The sequence below is a fragment of the Amblyomma maculatum genome, chromosome 10, assembly GCF_055883805.1.
Source record: "Amblyomma maculatum isolate TAMU_Amacu chromosome 10, ASM5588380v1, whole genome shotgun sequence".
Classification (NCBI taxonomy): Eukaryota; Metazoa; Arthropoda; class Arachnida; order Ixodida; family Ixodidae; genus Amblyomma; species Amblyomma maculatum.
The window spans coordinates 75,283,676-75,303,270 of record NC_139353.1 but is presented as its reverse complement, the minus strand read 5'-3'; the positions used below and the strand labels follow the sequence as shown (position 1 = coordinate 75,303,270).

At 47.6% G+C, this 19,595-nt stretch overlaps 1 protein-coding gene across 1 annotated transcript in view; it reads left to right on the top strand.

The window, feature by feature from the left end:
- The first annotated feature begins 2,324 nt into the window (after nt 1-2,324).
- LOC146176822 (uncharacterized) overlaps nt 2,325-19,595 on the top strand; it is a 59,452-nt gene continuing 42,181 nt past the window's right edge. Inside the window, exons 1-3 of the mRNA XM_084582977.1 lie at nt 2,325-2,587; nt 2,767-2,886; nt 6,863-6,982. Of these exons, the coding sequence (XP_084439103.1) occupies nt 2,393-2,587; nt 2,767-2,886; nt 6,863-6,982 (435 nt within the window). The 5' untranslated portion in view covers nt 2,325-2,392. The remainder of the gene's footprint in view (nt 2,588-2,766; nt 2,887-6,862; nt 6,983-19,595) is intronic.

Below are 19,595 nucleotides of genomic sequence, written 5' to 3'. Positions count from 1 at the left end.
ATGATGGGTGGTTCTATATGTATCAGTGTTATGGCGTTGTTTACCCTTTTTGGTGACCCATTTCTGTGGACCTTAAGGGCGAGGCGCCGGAGAACCACAGGAACCTCGGAAAAAACCGGTTTCACTGGACTCTGGGCCCGGTTTGGGGGAGATAATTCTCATCCTTCCCTGCTGTACGAGCACAGTCCAGTACCCAATGTATGGCACTGCCCAAAACTCCTTTTGTGAAAAGGTCTATACCCATTATGTTACCCGTCGTGACCATTCAGTAGCTCTCTCTGAGCCACCCTGAAGTGGCAACCGTCCAGCGTTCCGCGGAGAATGCGAAATTGGTCTGATAACAAGACGTTTGGGTTTATGTTTATCTTATCATTATTTTTGGTTGTTAAAATCCCGTAATTATTAAATTAATATTTTCTGGCTCCTCGTCCTTGATGGATGCAATTTTTTCAGGGACTCAAATACCAATATGAGTTTGAGATCCTTAGAGTAGGGGATCTATAACCAGAAAAAACTTCATAGTCCTGTTTTTCTCATATTTTATTAGAAACGAAACAGCACCGCATATGTCGTCCAGTTTTCTCATCGGCAGACGCACGTGTGTACACCCCTGCAGTAGAGTTAATTAGTGGAGGGGGTTTTCGGTAATTTAGATTTAAGCACATAGTTCTCAGCGCAAAGGCACACGGCCAAAGAAAAGAGAGTAGGATGAACACAGCTCTAGCTGACTGTTTATTTAGCGACGCACACATAGCTTAAATACACCCAGACCAGCGCAGGCGCACACTATGCAAGGAAAAAAAAATATAATAATAAAAGAAACGCATCTTTATCGTAAGAACTTGGAAAGGACGCCTTTTATGCGTTAAACAAAACAACTTAGTGTCGCTAAATGCAGATCAATTAAGGGGAAATGAGGGTGCTCGTTATAATACACGAAGAAGTGTCGCTAACACATTCTCATTCAGTCTTCTGAATATAATATGCCTCTATCGTTTCACGGGTGGTTTTTAACTTACTTTTGCTCAGAGTAACCCCTCCCGAAAACATCAGTGTGCAATCCTTGCAGGTAGTGCAGTGCTCGACAAGGTTAGCACCGTCACTGTTTCTTAGATGTCTTGCGTACACCCTGCGTTTAGCTTGGGCCGTGTCAATTTAAGCAAGCGCAGATCCGCCGGTTTTGTCGGAGTTGCTCCATGTTACCGCTGTCGCACCCCGCTGGCTGGACCATCCCTTACCCATGAGGCTTTATTATTGGCTGCATGCTTTCATTAAGTTCCTCTGTAAATGGCCAAATGATTAAGGCAACAAGCTGGTAGAGCGTCCGATGCGCGGTCCGAGCTAGGTGGCGAGCGCGACGCCCGTCGATGCGTCGTCTGCTCGAGCAGACGGCGCGACTCTTTCGTTCCGAAATTGGTTTGTTTGGTCAGTAAAATACACGAAAGCTTCTGCTCAGACATATTGATAAGTAAATAACGAAAACCTCAATATATCGAGCTTCGGGTATTTTAATGCTGACTGAAGTGGAAAATGATCAACGTGTTCGCGCCCAGCTGCTTCATTAGGCCGTTCTCTTGCTGCCGCGCAGTCGTGCCTTAGGAACACCTCTGTTTCTTGCACCGTGCTCGCCACATCCAAAAGTCTGATCACTATGAGAGTAATTAACAGGTACACCAATCATCTTTGATGGAATCTCTTTTCGATGCAGGTCGAAGGCACGTACGGACGTATAGCATTGTAACTTAATTGCACGATGCACATATTCACGCAAATCGCAGCCCTCTGTACCCTCTTAACCCCCCCTTCCCCCTTTCACCCAAAAACAAAAGAATAAAGCCCGTTAAATCCTATCTGGTTTAACGTGCTGGTATTACTGGCATCACTAAATGTCTTTGCGGACAGGTATGGAGACGCAACCCAGAGAGCGATACTACTTAAGTTCACTTCGTTTCTTTTGAGTAACAAGCAAGGTCAGTGTACAACCGGTCACCATGGTAAATGTTTTCAGGCGAACAGTCTGCAGGTTGTGCCACCTTACGAGAGGAAAACAGATTCAGGTTTTGGTTTGGCAGTGGCTATTTTCACATTTCCTTACATAGAGGCTAATTCCACTGATCTCAAACCCTAGTGGAGATCAGTGGTTAATTCTACCATGTAGAGGCAGCCGTAGGAGGCAGCTGACATACTCGAGACGTTAGTGCTCTATATTAAAAAGTACTCAAATATTTTTGTACATAAATCTATTAGCAATATGCATATCGTGAGCTAATTATGACTTTTCAAGCATATTCGGTTTTGTCGAGAAATTTAGTGTCGTAATATTAGCGCCACCGCAAGACTCGATGTAAGCGGTGTCCGTCAAAATAAGGGCAAGGGCCTCGTGTTTTCTAGCATGGTCGGCGAGCGCGCGCGCGCAACGTATGTATATCTGTCGAGCAACTTTATGTCACTCGTTGAATTTCTTGTTGGTAAGGGCACTCGAGACAGGCAGGAGGAATCTGAGGCACGTCGCGTGGAGGCGGCTCCAGGCGGCTCCAGGCAACGAAACAACGCTGGCCGGCCTAGCCCTCGCCCCGATGTTGACAACGTAAGGGCGACGTTTTCATTATCCGCGAGCGGAGAAAACTCGCTTTGTCTTTCAAGTGATTTCTTTTAGTCTGCCTACGTGTCATCGCTTTTTTGTAGGCAGTCAGGCACGTTTTTTAAGCTGCTGTCTCAGAGAAAGAGATTGATGTTAAATTTCTCTGTGGTGCTCTTTTCTGGCAGCTTTCCGTGAGATCGCGCAAAGGTGGTCCGTGCCTCATGGTTTGTCCGCACACCTGTTGGAAACACCGCCGGATGCGCCAAGCGACTCCGTGGGCTTCGCTGTCGCCAGTGAAAGTAACGGTATTGTCGGTTTTCAATATGTGCATTATTATTAATGCGCCTTTCGATCGAAAACTTATTGCCATCAATACCTACAGACTATAGTCTCCGATTGGAGAGCTGCAGAATATGACTCCCGTGCTACTTACTGTCTTGATGGAAATAAGTCCAGGGCATTATTTCCAACTACTTGACATGGAACGCAACCCAACACTCGAACAACGTACCCTGGAAGGCTACAGGATAAATAGAAGCTGTCGCGAGTATGCGGACCCGCGGAGTTGTTTTAGAGAAGAGTGAAATAGAACCATCCTTTGTCTTAAGTTGCACCTGACAAAGAAGTAAAGCCCTTAGCTTCAAGCGGTGCTCGGGCGGCCAAGACTTGGGACAGTTGATTGAGCGGGAGGAGAACAGGGTCAACCTTTGCAAAGACTCGCTCTCGAATGCGTCCGGGCTAGGTTGCTTGGGCCTGGTTTTCTTTCTCTTTTATATCCGTGTAGCACCGAGGAAGTGGAGAGGTGAACTCACCGCGTAACAAGGGACGCTCATTCCTCGCGCCTTCTTTCTGCCTTCTTGGGGACTGACGTAGCATAGCATACAAAAACTTTATCGCATCAGATCAATTATCAGGACAGGAGCCTAGCCCTCCCATCCTTTTCAGATGGCTGAGATCCCTTGGGACCCGGCGGTTTTGGAGGCTTGTCTGATGGTGGTTTTTTGCCTTTTGACTTTCCTCTCCTCCTTCTGTCATTAGCTAGTGTGTTTCTTTGTTTTCTTCAACAATTTTTAGGTGGCGTGCGTCACATTACAATCCTTTCTGGCTGAAAAATATGGGTGAGTGCCCTCAGTCATGCCAATATTGTTTTTGTACATCACGCTTCAAAAGGTAAAACAAAGAGCGCAACAGTGAAAAATTATTCTTCAGAATGGCACAGAGGCGAATATGTACACACACTGGTGGGCGAGAGCTTGGAGTCTGTCAAAATACTCTCATATGCTTCTCAATCTGTTCACCCTTGTTTCACTGTGTCCTGCTGAGTCAGTTGATCACTTACAGCCACAACACACGGTTGCTGCAGTCTGAAAGTTGCCTTTTGTTCGTGGAATCTTAGGTGCGCACTGTGTCGTGTCAGTCAGTCACTTGTATCGATGCACACTTCACTTTTGTCGGTGAGAGAATCTCGCTGGTCGCACATAGGGTCGTCATCACATTGATTGACCAATGTACGTTCACATTTCATGATACATGCACGCACAGCACTGTCGGAAGCCGGACTGCATGGCTAGTAGTACATGAAGTATTCTCGTTGGGGCTGTACTGCACTGGGGTGTGGTCTTGTCCGAGGGGAAGACTGCTGGAATGGTTCTTCACTGTCGCACGGCACTGTGTCTAGTGTATTGAAGAACTGCTATTCTTGTCGAGAGTTGCAAGGTCCTGTCCTGCTGGGCACTTGGCTTTGGAGACAGCTTGTCTGGGCACCTCGGTCTTGGTCTTGTAACTGCGGTCAATTAGGGCTTCAGCTGGCTGCTGTTTACTGCATCATGGTGTCCACGACGATTCTCAACTTCCCAGTCATTCTCTGTAGTTTGCTTCATAGGGATGAAGGAACTTCGAAGTTCGTCTGCGCTTTGTCACAGGTTTCCGAACATTAACAATGCCACCCGCGGTGAGTTGCTGTGTCCGGTTCATCTTGTCGTAGCGCTCTGTTTTCTGTGCCCCCTTTTTGCTTTCTAGAATCATTTTCCCTGCTCTCTTCCATAGACACAAGAACTCTTGCTTGAAGATGCCATGATCCCCTCTGTTTACGTGGAGTGGTGCATCAATTCACAGCGTTGGCTTGTGCCCATACATCAGAATGAGCGGGGAGTAGCTTGTTGTCTCATTTACCGAAGAATTATATGCAAACGTTGCGAATGGGAGGTTGTGGTCCCAGTCATGGTGGTCAGAGGAGACCTACTGGCTTATGATTTTTGCTATAGTTCAAATAAAGCATTCACAGGGATTATTTGTCTGTGGGTGGTAGGCAGTTGTCTGAGTGTGATTCGTTTCGGTCAGGCGGCAGGGTTCCTCCATCATGTCTGCTATGAAGTGCCGTCCTCTGTACGTGATAATGTGTTCTGGAGCCTCGTGCCGGAGAACTATCTTCTCCAGGAAAGCTTTTGCCGCATACTCTGCAGTGGTTTCTGGCGTAGTGATGGCTTCCACCCACTTGGTGTGGCAGTCGATCATGATGACATGCCAGTTACTGCCGGAGATTGCTGTAAGTGTACCCGAAGAATACATTCTGATCTGCTGACATGGACGCTGGGCTGGTGGCACGGGCTGCAACAACCCCAATGGCTTGCTGGGCAGGGTTTTCCGTCTTTGAAAGTCTGTGCACGAAGAGGCATACAGACTGTTTGTGATATCAGAAAACACGTGCAGCCAAAAGTAGCGCTGACCACTTTGCATCGCTTGTTGACACAAAGTTGCTTGAGGCAATGTCTATTTACGCTCTGGTTGAAATCAAGTGGGAAGGGTGATAGGTAGCGAATAGTTTCGTTGGCCTAGCTGGGATGCAACTCCTAATCCCAGACGTGCTAGCTTCTTTGGTATTGAGATGAGCTTGTTCCTACTGCTGGCTGGTAGGGTTTTAACAGTGGTAATATTTAAACATAGTTAAATCGAGTAGAAGGTGCGGAAGCCTTTGAGCGCACATGGAAGCTGAGCGGGGTGATGTGCAATGCACAGCATGAGTGCTGCAGTGTACACGCAGTGTGTTAGGACATCCCGCACTCGTTTCTCACAAGTAATTTCATCGCTTTGAATCCGCTCCAGCTTTTTTTTTTTTTTTACAAGAAAGCACAATAAAGCACTACAAGCGGTCACTCAAGTGTTAGGACTGTTTCTATAAGCTGTGAACCTGGGGGTTAGCGCTAATGCGCATTCAATGATGTCTACTGATACGCCACAGCCAGTGAGCCTTGCTTTACATTTTTCAGCGGGTATATTTATTTGACACAGTTAAAGCACTGATATGAGTAATTTGGCTCATAACTGTCAAGCTGCCACAGCCTGCATGCACTGCTTACCTCGGATATTCGCTGAAGGGCTTGCAAATCAAGCCACTTGCGACTTGTCATGTCATAGATTAGGTGAACAAAGTAAAATTTGAGGTGTGCCAAGGTTCCTTGGAGCTGGAGACCCTAACCAGCTGCGCTCTGATGACCTCATTTGAAATTAAGAGGGCTGACTGCAGCTCTCAGAGATCCTCTTTCTCAAATTTCTATAGAATAGTGTGTGGTCGATGGCATTGATGTTGAGGATGTCATGCTCGCGCAAGTTTTTCCGAGGCTTTGGAACGTCGCACTCCCGTTGAAAGCAATACATGTCTTCGATTTCATCCAATGATAACGTGCTTAAAGCTGCCGGTAGTGAAGGATGCTGTACGGCATAATATAACATGGACAGGTTGCACCGACAGCAAGAGTAAACCCTAGCATGCAACTGAACACCAGCACACGAGCACCAAAAACTGATTTGACGCAATGAGGTTTGGATTGTTTGGATTGGTTGCAAGTGGCAAAGTGGTTAAAAGAGAGCTCAAATTAATAATTCGAAACACAGCCAACACACCAACATGCATAATGATATTGAGGGTCTGCATTTGACATTTTTGTGACATCTAATAGCTTTTATTCTTTTTTTATTGGATAGCCATCATCATCATTTTCATGTATGTCAACCGATACATATAATAAGTAGAGCTGAAACTCATTTTGCCCGGTATCGGCCAAATATGTCTACATCAGTATGTCTACATTAGTATGTCTCCGGCAAGCTAAATTTCTATTATTCACGAGTGGAAGAAACTCGCTTGGTCTTTCAAGTCGGTTCTTTGAGTCTGTTACATGTCATTTTTTTTTTTGCTATTATCCAGCTAGGCACGTTTTTCAAGCTGCTGTCTCGGGGACGGAGTTTGACGTGAAATTTCTCTATGGTGCTCTTTTCTGGCAGCTTTCTGTGAGACCGCACAAGGGTGGGCTGCGCCTCATGGTTTGTCTGTGCACCTGTTGGGAACACCGCTGGATGCGTCAAGCGACTCCGTGGGCTTCACTGTCGCCAATGGCAGTAACGGTATTGTCGGTTTTCGAAATGTGTATTGTTTTAATGCTGCTTTAGGTCGAACACGTATTGCCATCAATACCTTCGGAACAGTCTCCTATTGTAGAGCAGCAAAATGAATGACACCCGCACTACTTACTCTCAATGGAAATAGGTCCAGGAAGTTATTTCCAATTTTTTGACATTGTAAAGCAACCCAACACTTGAGCAGCGTACCCTGGAAGACTGCAAGATAATTGAGGCTGTCGCGAGTATGCGAGCCCGTGGTGGATGTTTTAGAGGTGAATGAAATAGAACCAAACTTTGTCTTAAGTTGCTTGCATTGTTACATTATGTTGGCAGGCCGATTGCGCCGAAAAGAGACCACTTGGCCGGAGTGATACTGTCTTTGAAGAGATGTAATCTCCGTGGGACCTGCAGGGCCTTTTTCTCGTCAGCAGAGATGAGGGCTTTTGCGCTCTCTTGAAGTGCATTGAGTATTTGAGTTGCGCGTTCTCCTGATGCTGTCTGCTGTGCAAGGAGGCTTTCTTTACTCCCACAGCAACCTGACCCACATGCCGAGCTGGTTGTTTCCTTCCCTATGTTGTGGTGAGGTAGTGGAGAGGATGTTGCGACCAGCCCCTGCAAGGCATGATGTGCGGGCATGGCTGGCATCGCGTTGGTTATGGTGTTTACTGCGTAGGAACTCGTGTCATTTTTTGGGTTGGAGATGGCCATCCTCTCCATTATTGTTGTAGGTTGCACCCAACAGAGGAGTTAACATCCCAGCTTCAAGCTTTGCTGTGGCAGGGAAGAATTTGGGCAGTGAAGTGTGAGCACGACTTCACTGTTTATGGAGACCTGATGAGACGTGCTGGTGTCTTTCTAGGTTGTCCGACAATGCCACATAGGGCAGTAGGGAGCTGCAGCTGGCGTCTGTATCGATAGCTCGTTTGGGCACTTCGGGAGGAGGTTAGAGTCAGCCCGAGACTTGCTCTTGAACACTCCCAGACGAGGTTGCTTGGGCCTAGTTCTTGTGCTCCTTTACATACCTGTTTAGCACCAGGAAATTCAGAAGGCGACTCCCCACGTAACTAGGGAGGCTGCTTCTTCGTGTACCTTCCCATCTGCCTGGCGACTAGTCTTGCCTCCCTGTGTTTGGCTGAACAGCAAGTGCATTTCTTTATATCCTCCAACTGTTTCTTTTCTAATCATGGTTGAGAAAGCCTACCTAAGTTCCTTCTTGAAAGCATTTTAATGCTTGATAAAGTTTTCATGATTTTCATACCAGGTACAGGCATATCCCTGAAGTATGAAGTAAACCTTACTCAATTTTGCTCACGCCATCAAAATGTCAAGCCAGTGTTTTGCACCTTCCTATCAGACAGTCCTTGGAAGATGGGGGAGATGGGACCATAAAAAATCCAAAGGCAGTGTCTGTACCGCTTGCTCCATATTCAGGGGCATAAGGCACGCCAACGAGATTCAACACCTCCATGCGGTAGGCAGTCAGCTAGAAGACTGGCAGAGCTTCCAAATGAACTCCTTATTGGGCTGACTTGCGCTCACAAAAGACTAAACAACTTGGCGGGAAATGATAGCAACAGGCGTGCTCAGCGGTCATCAAGCCATAGAAGGCCTATGGCTCCCTGCTGTGCTCAGCTTAAGGCTGGCAAGACAACATCATGATAGAGGGCCAAGAGTTGCAGCAACACGCAATGCTGCATTCAATCGAGATACATCTTCGCTGCATCTTGCATTAAAAAAAAAAAAAGAAAAAAAAGGGCATAGATCGACACATAAGCCTGAAGAGACACGAGGTACCCGCCCAATTGAGGCGGACACAAGTCGAAGGTGGTAGATGCTTGACTGCCGTACAAACACGTTTGGCAGTTTGTTAGCAAAGTGGGAACTTTATACATGTGCCCTATCTGTTACGATCTCTACTTTTGGTTCTTGAAATTATAATAAAGGCAAAATCTAGTGCTATGCTGCCCCCCCCTTTACGGCTTGCCCAACAGTGCTCATTGCGTTGTTGAAGGCAACGTGATGAGGCTGCATTAAGGCGCCTCCAAAGGATTTGTAGAGTAGAAGCCGCCGTGGGTAGGCTTGATCACCATATGTCATATTCATGACCCATGGTGATATTCTGAAGGTTCTCATAGAGCACCCATCTGCTTGAGGATCCCTAAAAGATCTAAAGAATTAAAAGTATATTCAATGAGGGTCCACACAGGTGCCTCTGTTCTCTTTGTATAACGAGGTGTAATTAAAGCGGCGAGTTTTTAGATATTTTTTACAAATTTATAAAATAACATGCTAACACAATATTGCACCACATACTTAAGTGCCGTGTTTCTTTACACATGAAAAGCTGTTTTTCATGAGGTCGGTCACTGAGAACCCTTTCCTCAAAAAGCAACTAAAAAAAATTAAAAGTATTTGTGGAAATTTTTCTGCAGACATATTAGACTTTAGTTTGGAAATGCATACCCCAGAATATGAAGAGCATATTATAGTTAGTTACTACGAGTAGCGATGTCGGAACAGGCTTGTGTTCATCGTGACGCCTGCCTTCTAATGGCCCATCCAGCTGGCAGACTATGTCATTGGCACACATTAGTGCCCAATATTTCTTCACGGGGTGCCGCTTGGGCCCGGAGAAGTTCTCCTTCTTACCCACCGATGGTCGACAAATTTGCCTTGCTGTGCCATGATTAAGTCCCAGCAGTTCGTCCCCTTTTGATCACTTATAGAGTCCTTATATAGCGGTCACAAGAAAATAGCCTTTCAGTGTGCACCTTCTTTACTCTGTCATTGCACAATGCTTATCACATTGCTCTCAGAAGAGTTCGCTAGTACAGGCCCATCAATTTTAAGGCTAAAGCCTGTAATGGCTCATACTGTCAGCATTTCTTTGGTCTCACTATTGCTGTCAATCAAATGTCAGGAAGACACAAGCAGAAAAAATAAATCCTGTCTCCACTGGGGATCGAACCACCATCCCTAGGATCCCCAGCCAAGCGCTTTAACGAACTGTGACACGCTCGGGATCGGGAAACACACATCATAATTCTCCTTGCCTACCTTGAAGATGATAGTAGCAATGACATTGGCAATTATAGTGACTGTGCGTTTAGTTGATAAGGATGATGAGACCAAACGTGATGCACATTGTGTGCCAGCAATGCCAAGGCTTTCACATTTCTGCAGTGCAGATTCCAGTGCTCTCAGAATTTTTTCACACGCTATCGACACATTTTTTTTCTACATTAATTGAAATTCAGAAACTTACACCAGGTTAATTCTTTTTGTAATTGAAAGATCATATATACATCTTACTTTTGCAAACGGTTTTAGACAGTCTGGTTTTAGCAAAGACCAGGAATTGCGCAGAAATCGTGTGTCAGATCGACATACCTGCCAACTCTCCCGAATTGTCCGGGAGTCTCCCGAATTTTGATTACATCTCCCGATTGTACGGACGCGACTTCAAATCTCTCGAAAAGAGACTGCAACAACCTAGCATTTCCTTTATAATTTTTTAATTCGTTTTTACCCGCGCTATAGCTGTAATCCCATAACATGCTATAATCTAACCATGCCGGAAAGCAGTGTGGGAGCAGTTAGTCACCAGTATGCAGCTTGAATCGAAGGCACCATCACGAACACAAGCAACTGAGTGTGCTGCCATGGGCCAGCACGAGGAGTCAGACGCTTTCACGAGCCTATATACCATATTTACACGACTGTAAATCGACTGGAATGTAAGTCGACCCCCCACATCGCATGTTCCAAAAACCGCTAAAACACGGACAGATAGAAAGAGACAAGCACACAAATTTTTCTATTTGTCCATGTTCTAGCGCTGTTTTAACATAATGTTCAACCAACTAGCCCAACCTAGCCACTTCGGAAAAATATTGCCTGTCTATACCATTTGTCTCCACTTCAAATCGCGTGCGTATTTCGGCGATGTGCGTGGCAAGCTTAGCTTCAAGCTCTGGATAGCATACCAGCTGTATCCCTAGGAAGCCTCTTCAATTGGCGTTGAAAATTTCGTCTCACTGTCACCGCCATTCCCACATAACCTGGTTGGAACCTTCGAACCTGCTGAACCTTCGAACCTGCTGCCCACATAACAGATCTTTCTTCAGCATAAATGATAGGCCGCCTCCTTGAACGCTGCGCGGAACTAGCACCGAATGCTTTTTGGACTGAAGAGCTTATGACGAAGCATGTGCCTGCTCGTAAAGTCAAAAGTGCGAACATGCGCACCACGCACAAACTCAATGAACGATCGGTGTCTGCTCTATCAAACATCAATACTCCCTGAAAGTGCCGCCGTGTCACGTGAGCCGACGCGACTGAAGCGCAAAAAGCAAGCGCCGCGATTTAAAAAGTGGCTTTTGCGTAAACAATCGACACTCCCGCAGGTGCAGTTTGTGCTGGGCAGTAAAGGTTTGAAGAGAAAAATTCTCCCCGAGAAGCACACACACTAACTTAATTTTGCATTTGAAGCCGTAGAGCAAATAAATTCACCGTATCCTTGCTGATATAGTTTTTATCTTGCTCTTATAATGATGCCATGCTTTGTTTTCGATTTTAAGTCTCCTTGTCCCCCCCTTCACACACACTTCTGATTTTCGAGTTATAAAAAAGGGGTTGCTTACAACCGTATAAATATGGTACAGTAAAAGCTCGTTAATTCGAACTCGTGGGGGACTGAAAAATTGTTCGAATTAAGCGGAGTTTGAATTAACGAGCGGGCGGCAAAAAAAAAAAAAAAAGATGGCCACTGCATTTGGCTGCTAGGGCCGAAGCCAAAATAGCCATATCTGGGATCGTTATCGAGGAATACGCACTACTACTCTTTGAGGTCGGCGATTGCGGGTATTAAAATCATGAGAGTCCAAACACCAAAGGAAATAAAGATATCCAATCAATTTATGCGCCTGGAACTAATGATAAATGTACCCACGTGAGCGTCAGGCTTAATGATGAAATATGACACTATTTATGCTTCAAAAACATGTTTATTAACAAAAGAATAATGATCGAAGCATATCAACATGAAAAATAATCAGTGATTTGCATTTGTTTGCGCTTTCTTCGCCTCAACTCGAGAAGCATTGTCTGCAACTTGCCCAACATCTCCAGCGCAGCATCCGAATTCTCATCGGTGGAGAAATAGCGCGCAGCCAGATAGAGTCCCGATGCTGCTTCACATGCGCTCGGAGGAGGCAACGGATCGTCCTCTTTGTCGGACTCGTCGTCGCTGTCAGGCGTGCTCGCCGCGCGTGAGCCGTGCTGCTGACTGGACGCAGCCTCGATAATCTCGGCGTCAGTTAAAGGCCCCGTTGTCTACGTCGACAAAGCTCTCGAAGTCCACACCCTCCGATAAAACAGCGTAGGCAGGGTCCAGCACGATGGAGCCATCATCTTGATCCACTTGAACATCTAAGTCGGCTGTGCAGCAGGCTTCTGTGGTTTCACTGAAGCCACACTTGCGGAAACAGTTGGCGATAGTGTTTGCCTTGATGGTGTTCCACGATGTTGCCAGCATGTGGCAAGCTCCGAGCAGGTTGACATCATACGGCTTCCCGCTTTCCATGCATACAAGAATCCGTTCTAGGAGGTGGCGCCTGTACAGAGTCTTTAGATTTTTAATAATCCCGAGGTCCATAGGCTGCAGCACAGCAGTAGTGTTTTTTGGCAAAAATGCCAGACGGATCGCCTTCAGTCCATTGATGTCACAATGCGCCAAACAGTTGTCGACGAACAAAAGAATATTTCTATTCTGTGCCGCGAACTTTCTGTCTAGTGTGCGCAACCAGTCCGTGAAGATTGCTCGCGTCATCCACGACTTCTTGTTAGAAGTGTACTCAACAGGGAGAGTCTTCACGCCTTTAAAGCAACGAGGCTTCGCTGCTTTGCCTATCACAAGCAAGCGGCACCGTTCCATGCCCGTCACATTCGCGCACACTAGCACGGTAACTCTTTCCTTGCTGCGCTTTCCGCCCGAGCACGTATCACCTTTATAGCTCACAGTCTTGTTTGGGAGCAACTTAAAATAAAGTGCGGTTTCATCAGCATTGAAAACATCGCTGAGCGGGTAATCGGCAAGATATTCCTTCAATTCACCTGAGACCCAATTTTCGCAGGTTTCTTTGTCGACTGCGGCTGCCTCTCCGCAGACGTTCTTAAACGTCAGCCCGTGGCGGGCCTTAAAACGTGATAACCAGCCTTCCGATGCATTGAAGTCGCTGATGCCCATTTGGTTGGCGAAGTCCGCTGCCTTCGCAGCAATTATGGGTCTACTTAATGGAATATTCCTGCTGCGAACATCCTTTATCCACGTAATGACAGCAGTCTCCATCTCGGGGTGACCCGACGTCCGTAGTCTTTTCCGCGAGGGCTCAATCTCCTTTTGGTAAGCATCGATGATAGAGTCCTTGTTCTTGATGTAGGTAGACAGCGTGCTTTTTTTGATGCCATACTTTTCGGCAATCGCTGTCTTCGTTAAGAGACCACGTTCAACCACCTGCAATATTTCAACTTTAGTCTTTAAGGGGGGACACCCCTCTTAAAACTTTTTTCCTTATTTATGGGTGGATCTGACTGAAACTTGCACCATTAATGTACTTTTGCATGCCGATTTCAAATATCTGATTAGTTTTCTTGTAGATGAAATAGCTTTCAAAATAATCCCTAATTCATGTTCTTCGTTTGGAGGTGAGTTAATTACTAAACACTTTATGGCATGAGGAGAATAGCCCTGCCAGAGTGATCTAGAAGGATCATAGAGTGCCGCTAGTCATGAATTAACGTGGTAGAAGAATTTGAACCAAAGTTACAATAAGTCAAACTTTTATGAATAAAAGCCCAGGTTGGCACCTAAGATTGATAATTAATTCGGTAAATGTTGCCGCATAATAACTGTACATATTTTTGTCCTACGGCACTGTCGAAGGTTTTCTCTTTCTAACAAGACAAGAATGAGAGCTATAGCACAAATAGACTAAGAGATATCTCTCCTCCAAAATTGCAGCACCCTCAAAATTGCAGTTTTGAGAAAACGAGGAAAAACACTTCACAGCATGTAGGTGTAAATTATGTCAATGATTGATATGTCAACAAGATCAGAAACAGGTGGAAAGTGATCTGAAGCGAAAATTAATGGCCTATGCCAATTTGAGCCAAAGTTACGCAATAGGAAACGCTTGAAAGGAAAATTCCATTTGGGTACCGAAGACAACATAACCTTCTCAGCAAATTTTCTTTTGTCGTCACTGCATTTACCTTGGTTTCATGAGACTCGCAGGATTCCCTTTCTAGAAAAAAAATTTTTAAACAATAGCAAGAACAGGACCAGAGATATTGATCTTTAAAAAATGCAACACTACCAAAATTGGGGGATTGTCGGAAGCACTCAAGCCTCACGGCATTTAATCAGGAAGGGCAACCCCAAAGACCTCATGCTATTAAAATGCACCAGGAGCATAGTCGGGGTGCATGCTGTCGCGGTGTTTTCTTTTTTCTGTTTTAGCAACGCCAAGCGAAGCCGCCCGCTTCTTTGCAGAACGTACGCTACGGTGCAAGTCCTTTTCTTCAGCTCTCCTGGACCCAGTTGCTGTCACATTTGTACTGCATTCTTGCAGAATTGCTGCTGCTGTATGCTTGCAGCCGGCATTGAAGCGCAGCACAGCTTCTGCTGTGGCTGCTTCCACAGCAAACAGTGATGAGTGCCGCTCTTTGTGGATCAAGGTCCAGATGACCGAGTGGAAGCTTTCGTTCGAGTTCTGGGTCTTCCCCCGAATGCACCTCTGCAGCAGGCTCTTCTCTGATAAACGACTATAAACAGGCAAAAGAGCATCAGCCACATCTCTTGGCAGACTGTAATTGTGCTTTGGTGCAGGCTCCTCTTTTGCCTTTGCAGCGTTGTGGCGGCACCATGACTTCTCACCGGTAGGACACAAACTGTGTTTGGGGCAGTCATCAGTAGATGTGATGTGGTAATATGTCGCCATCACAGCTCGCTGCATGGCATCCACATCACCTACATTTGATCGAAGCGCTCGGCCATAATATATTGCCAGCTTGTCAACTAGATCAGCTGTCAGCCTTCCTCTGCCGCCAAGACTTTGCTTCCCTGCACCCTTGTGTCACTGCAAGAGGTTGCACAAAGCTGCTCCCATACGCTTGTGCACGTGATTTATGCAGTCCTCTTTGACTATTTCAATGTAGCCATAGATTGCAGCATCTTTAAGAGCACTGAACGTGCGACTGTCCCCATCGCATAGCATGGTTGTGTAGCGCATGTTGTGGCGCTGCAGAGATCTTTCAAACAGAATTTTGCCAGCCTCTACTTCCATTTGACCAGCCTTGGAGTTGGTGTTTTTTTGGCACTGGTGGCGTGATTTCCAAAGTTCGTAGCCGTCAGTGTTTGGCTTGGGACCAATTTCGCAGCCCAGACAAAAGTTTGACAACACCACATAATCAAGCACGTAACCAGTGAAGAGTTCCACCACGGCACCGACGCCTATATGTGATGAGTGTCCGCGCGTCATCCATGTGCCGTCGTAGCACACGGCAATGTTCCCCCTATGCCCAAAACACAAGTCATCGTAGACCTTCGCCACTGCCTGCGCGGCTTGTGCCATAGCGGTCGTGGCGGCTCGGGTAGCAGCCGGTTGCAGTGTGTTCTTCAGATGCCGTTGAAACGTCTTGTTGTGCATCCCGCGCCGCGACAACCCCATCGCCGAAAAGATATCGTTCATTGCTGTCTGGCCGTTACCGGTCGACAGCATTGCTCGACTAGCCAGAATATTCAGCTCAAAAGGATTACACCTTTTCTCGCCGTCAACCCTCCGCGAGTTCCACTCAGCCGCAATCTCACCGTAGTTGTCGCACAGCACGATCAGTTTTACGGCGAGGCCATAGCTCCGGTCGCTGGTAATTAAACGCACGCATCCACGACACGTTTTGCACCGCACGGCATCCAGAAGGATATTCACAATGCTGAGGTCAATTACCGCATAGGAGGCTGTTTCGTCCGCATCTGACTCTGCGGACGCACCACTTGCATCGGCGAACAGCGCGGTCTTTCGTGCCGTCGCCGGCGTCGATACCAGTCTATCAAGCGTAGCCTGCTCACGGGCACTCACTTGAGTTATGTCACTGTTAGTGACAGGCGCGGTATCAATACGTACACGACTGCAGTCGGCACGAAGAACGGCGCCGTTGTCCAGCGGAATCGGAGAAGCGTCGCCGCCCGCAACGTGATCGTCACACAATCCCGCAGCACTGGCACTTGCTTCTTGCACAGTATGCAACGAAGTCGCATTCTTAACGCGTTTCTTTGGTTGCTTTCGCCCGAACTTGTGCAAAGAGCGGTACTTCTTCGCGCCTGGCATGACTCTCGCGTTGCACTAGCGTGGTCGGCAGAAAGACAAAATGGCGTCACTGGGAGTCCGCATTTCAGGGCTAGCTTGCCGGAACCAACCAAACGACGCCATTTTGATCACGTGCCTTAACCGGCCAATAGTAGCGCGCGCTGCATGCTATCTTTTTGTTTGTTTTTTATGGGGAAGGCGGAGCGCACAGGGTTGCTTTCCGAAAGAAAAAATATGCCGAAAACGCGCGCTTTCGAACGAGACCAAAATCGCCGCGGTGGAGCGCGTAGTTCTCATGCGCCGGGCGATCGAAATTGGGTGTCGTTTGTCCACAATTTAAAGGGCAGTGGGTGTGGTACTGCATTTTTTAATCGCTATAACTTCATAAATACGCGGGGTATAAGGATGAAAATTTGCGTGCAGATGCGGAATAGTGCGAGGAATACGAAAATGAAAAAATTGAAAATTCGATTTTCAGGCCGATTTTCGGTGCCAAAGAGCCGTGTCCCCCCTTAAATCCTTTGCCGAGTACTTTCCACGGCTCGCCATGATCGGCACAGTCGATGAGACGTCAGCGGCGAGATATCACACAAACGAGCAAGCTTATGCAAAATGCGACAAGAAAAGACTACTCGTGCACTCCACCGGTCGCAGCCGCCGCAGCGCAACGAAAATCTGAAACGGCTTGCTCCGGAGCATCGGCGGCGGCGGCGCCCGCGCCACTTGCGCGTCAGAGAAACGCGCTTCTTTTCTTTTCTTTCTTTCCTCTTTGAACTCTCCTCTATCTGCACGCGGCAGCGGCAGGCCCGTGCACTTTTCTTTTCATCCTTCCCTCAGTCGCAACAACAACGCCGGAGGCTCCAGCAAGGAAATAGGCGGCTCGCCTCGTGCGTGCAAAAATGCGCGCTGCTTATTTATTCTCGTCGCTGTGCATATTAAAAAAAAAAATTTCAATGCATTAGTCGTTACGAGGCGACTTCTATTTACGAGAAGCAATGTCAGCTGCCTGCTCCTAGTTCGAATTAACCGACGTGAGTACCGGTACGTTCGAATTATCGGGCGTTCCGGCCCATTGATATACATAGGGCTTTGCAGGGACCCGGGCATCAGTTCGAATTAACTGGCGGTTCGAATTAAGCGATTTCGAATTAACGAGCTTTTACTGTACTTGGAAGAGTTTCTGGCGATGCAACAACAGAGAGATCAGTTCAAAATAAACTGGTGGGCTGCCACTCTCACCTCTTGCCAATGTCAAAACTTTCGCAAACTTCCACTGGTCCCCAAGTCTCCAGCTGCCGTGCAGGTGAATCCCTCAATATGGCGCTGTACCACCGACTGGCCTTGCCGCCGAAGGCGAAAATCAAATTGTTGGCTTTTTGGGCATCGCGCCATCCCACTGCCATTGCATAGTGCTCATATAGGCGCACCCAGTCTTCCACGTCCTCGTCAGATTTTGCAGAAAAATGTGGAGGGGGGCCACAAAGCCGTGACGCTTGCTCGTTCACGGCGCCTTCCATTGTGTTTTTGATGCTACGACTGTGCAAGACCCGCTCGTCACTATTCCCGATCATTAAATTTTTTTTTCTTGTTTATTTCCACGTTCCTGCGGCGGTTGCAATCTCAAATATCCTCACGAAGTGGTCGTTTAACGATCTTGGTTTATCCTCGAATTCAACGTCTTGCCACTTCTCTTGTGGGTCAATCGGCGATGAGTGTTGGGCCGCCTTCGTAGCGGCGTTGCCACGTACGCGACTTTCTTTCGCTGCTGCTGTCCATGGTCAGGAAGTAGTCAATACCCCGCACCTCCACCACTTGTCGCGTGTATGGTTTTTACAGCGACACTGTGAACAAGTGTATTGAACACGCAAACATGCAGTTCGACTGTTTTTGAGGGAGTGCGCAGCATCAGTCCGACAGGCAGCCGTGGTCTTTGGCTGGGCGAAAACAATGCATGGCGCTAGAGGGCTGATCTGCTAGCTGAGGGAAGCGAGGGCTCGTCTGGTATGGAACCAGTGCCACTGCACTCAGAGCGCTAACTGAGAGAAGCGAGGGTATAGCGAGGGCTCGTCTGGTGGTACATCAGTGCTGCTACGTCGTGGTCCGCAATGCCGGATCCGCTAGGCTACTCGAACTCGGCTGCAATCCATCGGAGCAGTAAAGGCTTCTGGTAGCTACCAGTGCCACGACGCTCACTCCGATAGTTACCTTTCTTCATTTCGGGGGGAACTCTTGGACCCCGCCGTCCTAGTCTTCTGATGGCTGGGCGCCTTGTGCCCCTGTTGGCCCCAGCTGCACGTTGCAGTGACGCATTATATATCTGGATCGGCCGCAACGGTAGCATTTAACTTGCCCGGCCTGATTCCGGGACTGTCGGCCCGGGAACCTGTGTGGACCTGGTCGAGCAAGTTGTTCTTCATATGTCAGAGCCTTCACGCTCTCTTGTAGGGCGTCAACATTTCGGTCGTTACGACCTGGGCTCCAGAGGCGTTATACGTCGCAGTCGACACCCAGTTATGTTCCGGCGGGCCTCCCGCAGCGTGGTAGGTGTCTGCTGCTAGAAATAGAGAGGCCGCTGCAAATCCTGGGAGGGATTGTGTTGGCTTGGCCGCCATAGCATGCCGCACCATGGCACCTATGTGTGTTAATCGCTGCAGGTGTTGCAGAAATTCTGACAAGGTTTTGAGGTTTGAGATGGCCACCCTCCATCATTTCCGGTTGCAGCCCGCGCAGCAGGCAACGCACCCTGTCCGAGTCTGTCATGGTGGTGTTCGCCTGAGCGCAAAGGTGCAGGATGCTCGACACATACTCTTGAGGAGTTTCACCCAGCTGCTGCCGCTTCTCGTGTAGTTGGATAAAGGTCCAATCCTTGACGTACTCCCCGGTAAAACGTTCGCGAAGAGCCCCTTTCCACTGGTCTCAAGTCTCCAGCTGCCGTGCAGGTGAATCCCTCAATATGGCGCTGTACCACCAACTGGCCTCGCCGCCGAAGGCGAAAATCAAATTGTTGGCTTTTTGCGCATCGCTCCATTCCACTGCCATTGCATAGCGCTCATATAGGCGCACCCAGTCCTCCACGTCCTCGTCAGATTTTCCAGAAAAACTTGAAGGGGGGCTATAAAGCCGTGACGCTTGCTCGTTCACGGCGCCTTGCATTGTGTTTTTGATGCTACGATTGTGCAAGACCCGCTCGTCACTATTCCCGATCATTAAATTTTTTTTTCTTTATTTCCACGTCCCTGCGGCGGTTGCAA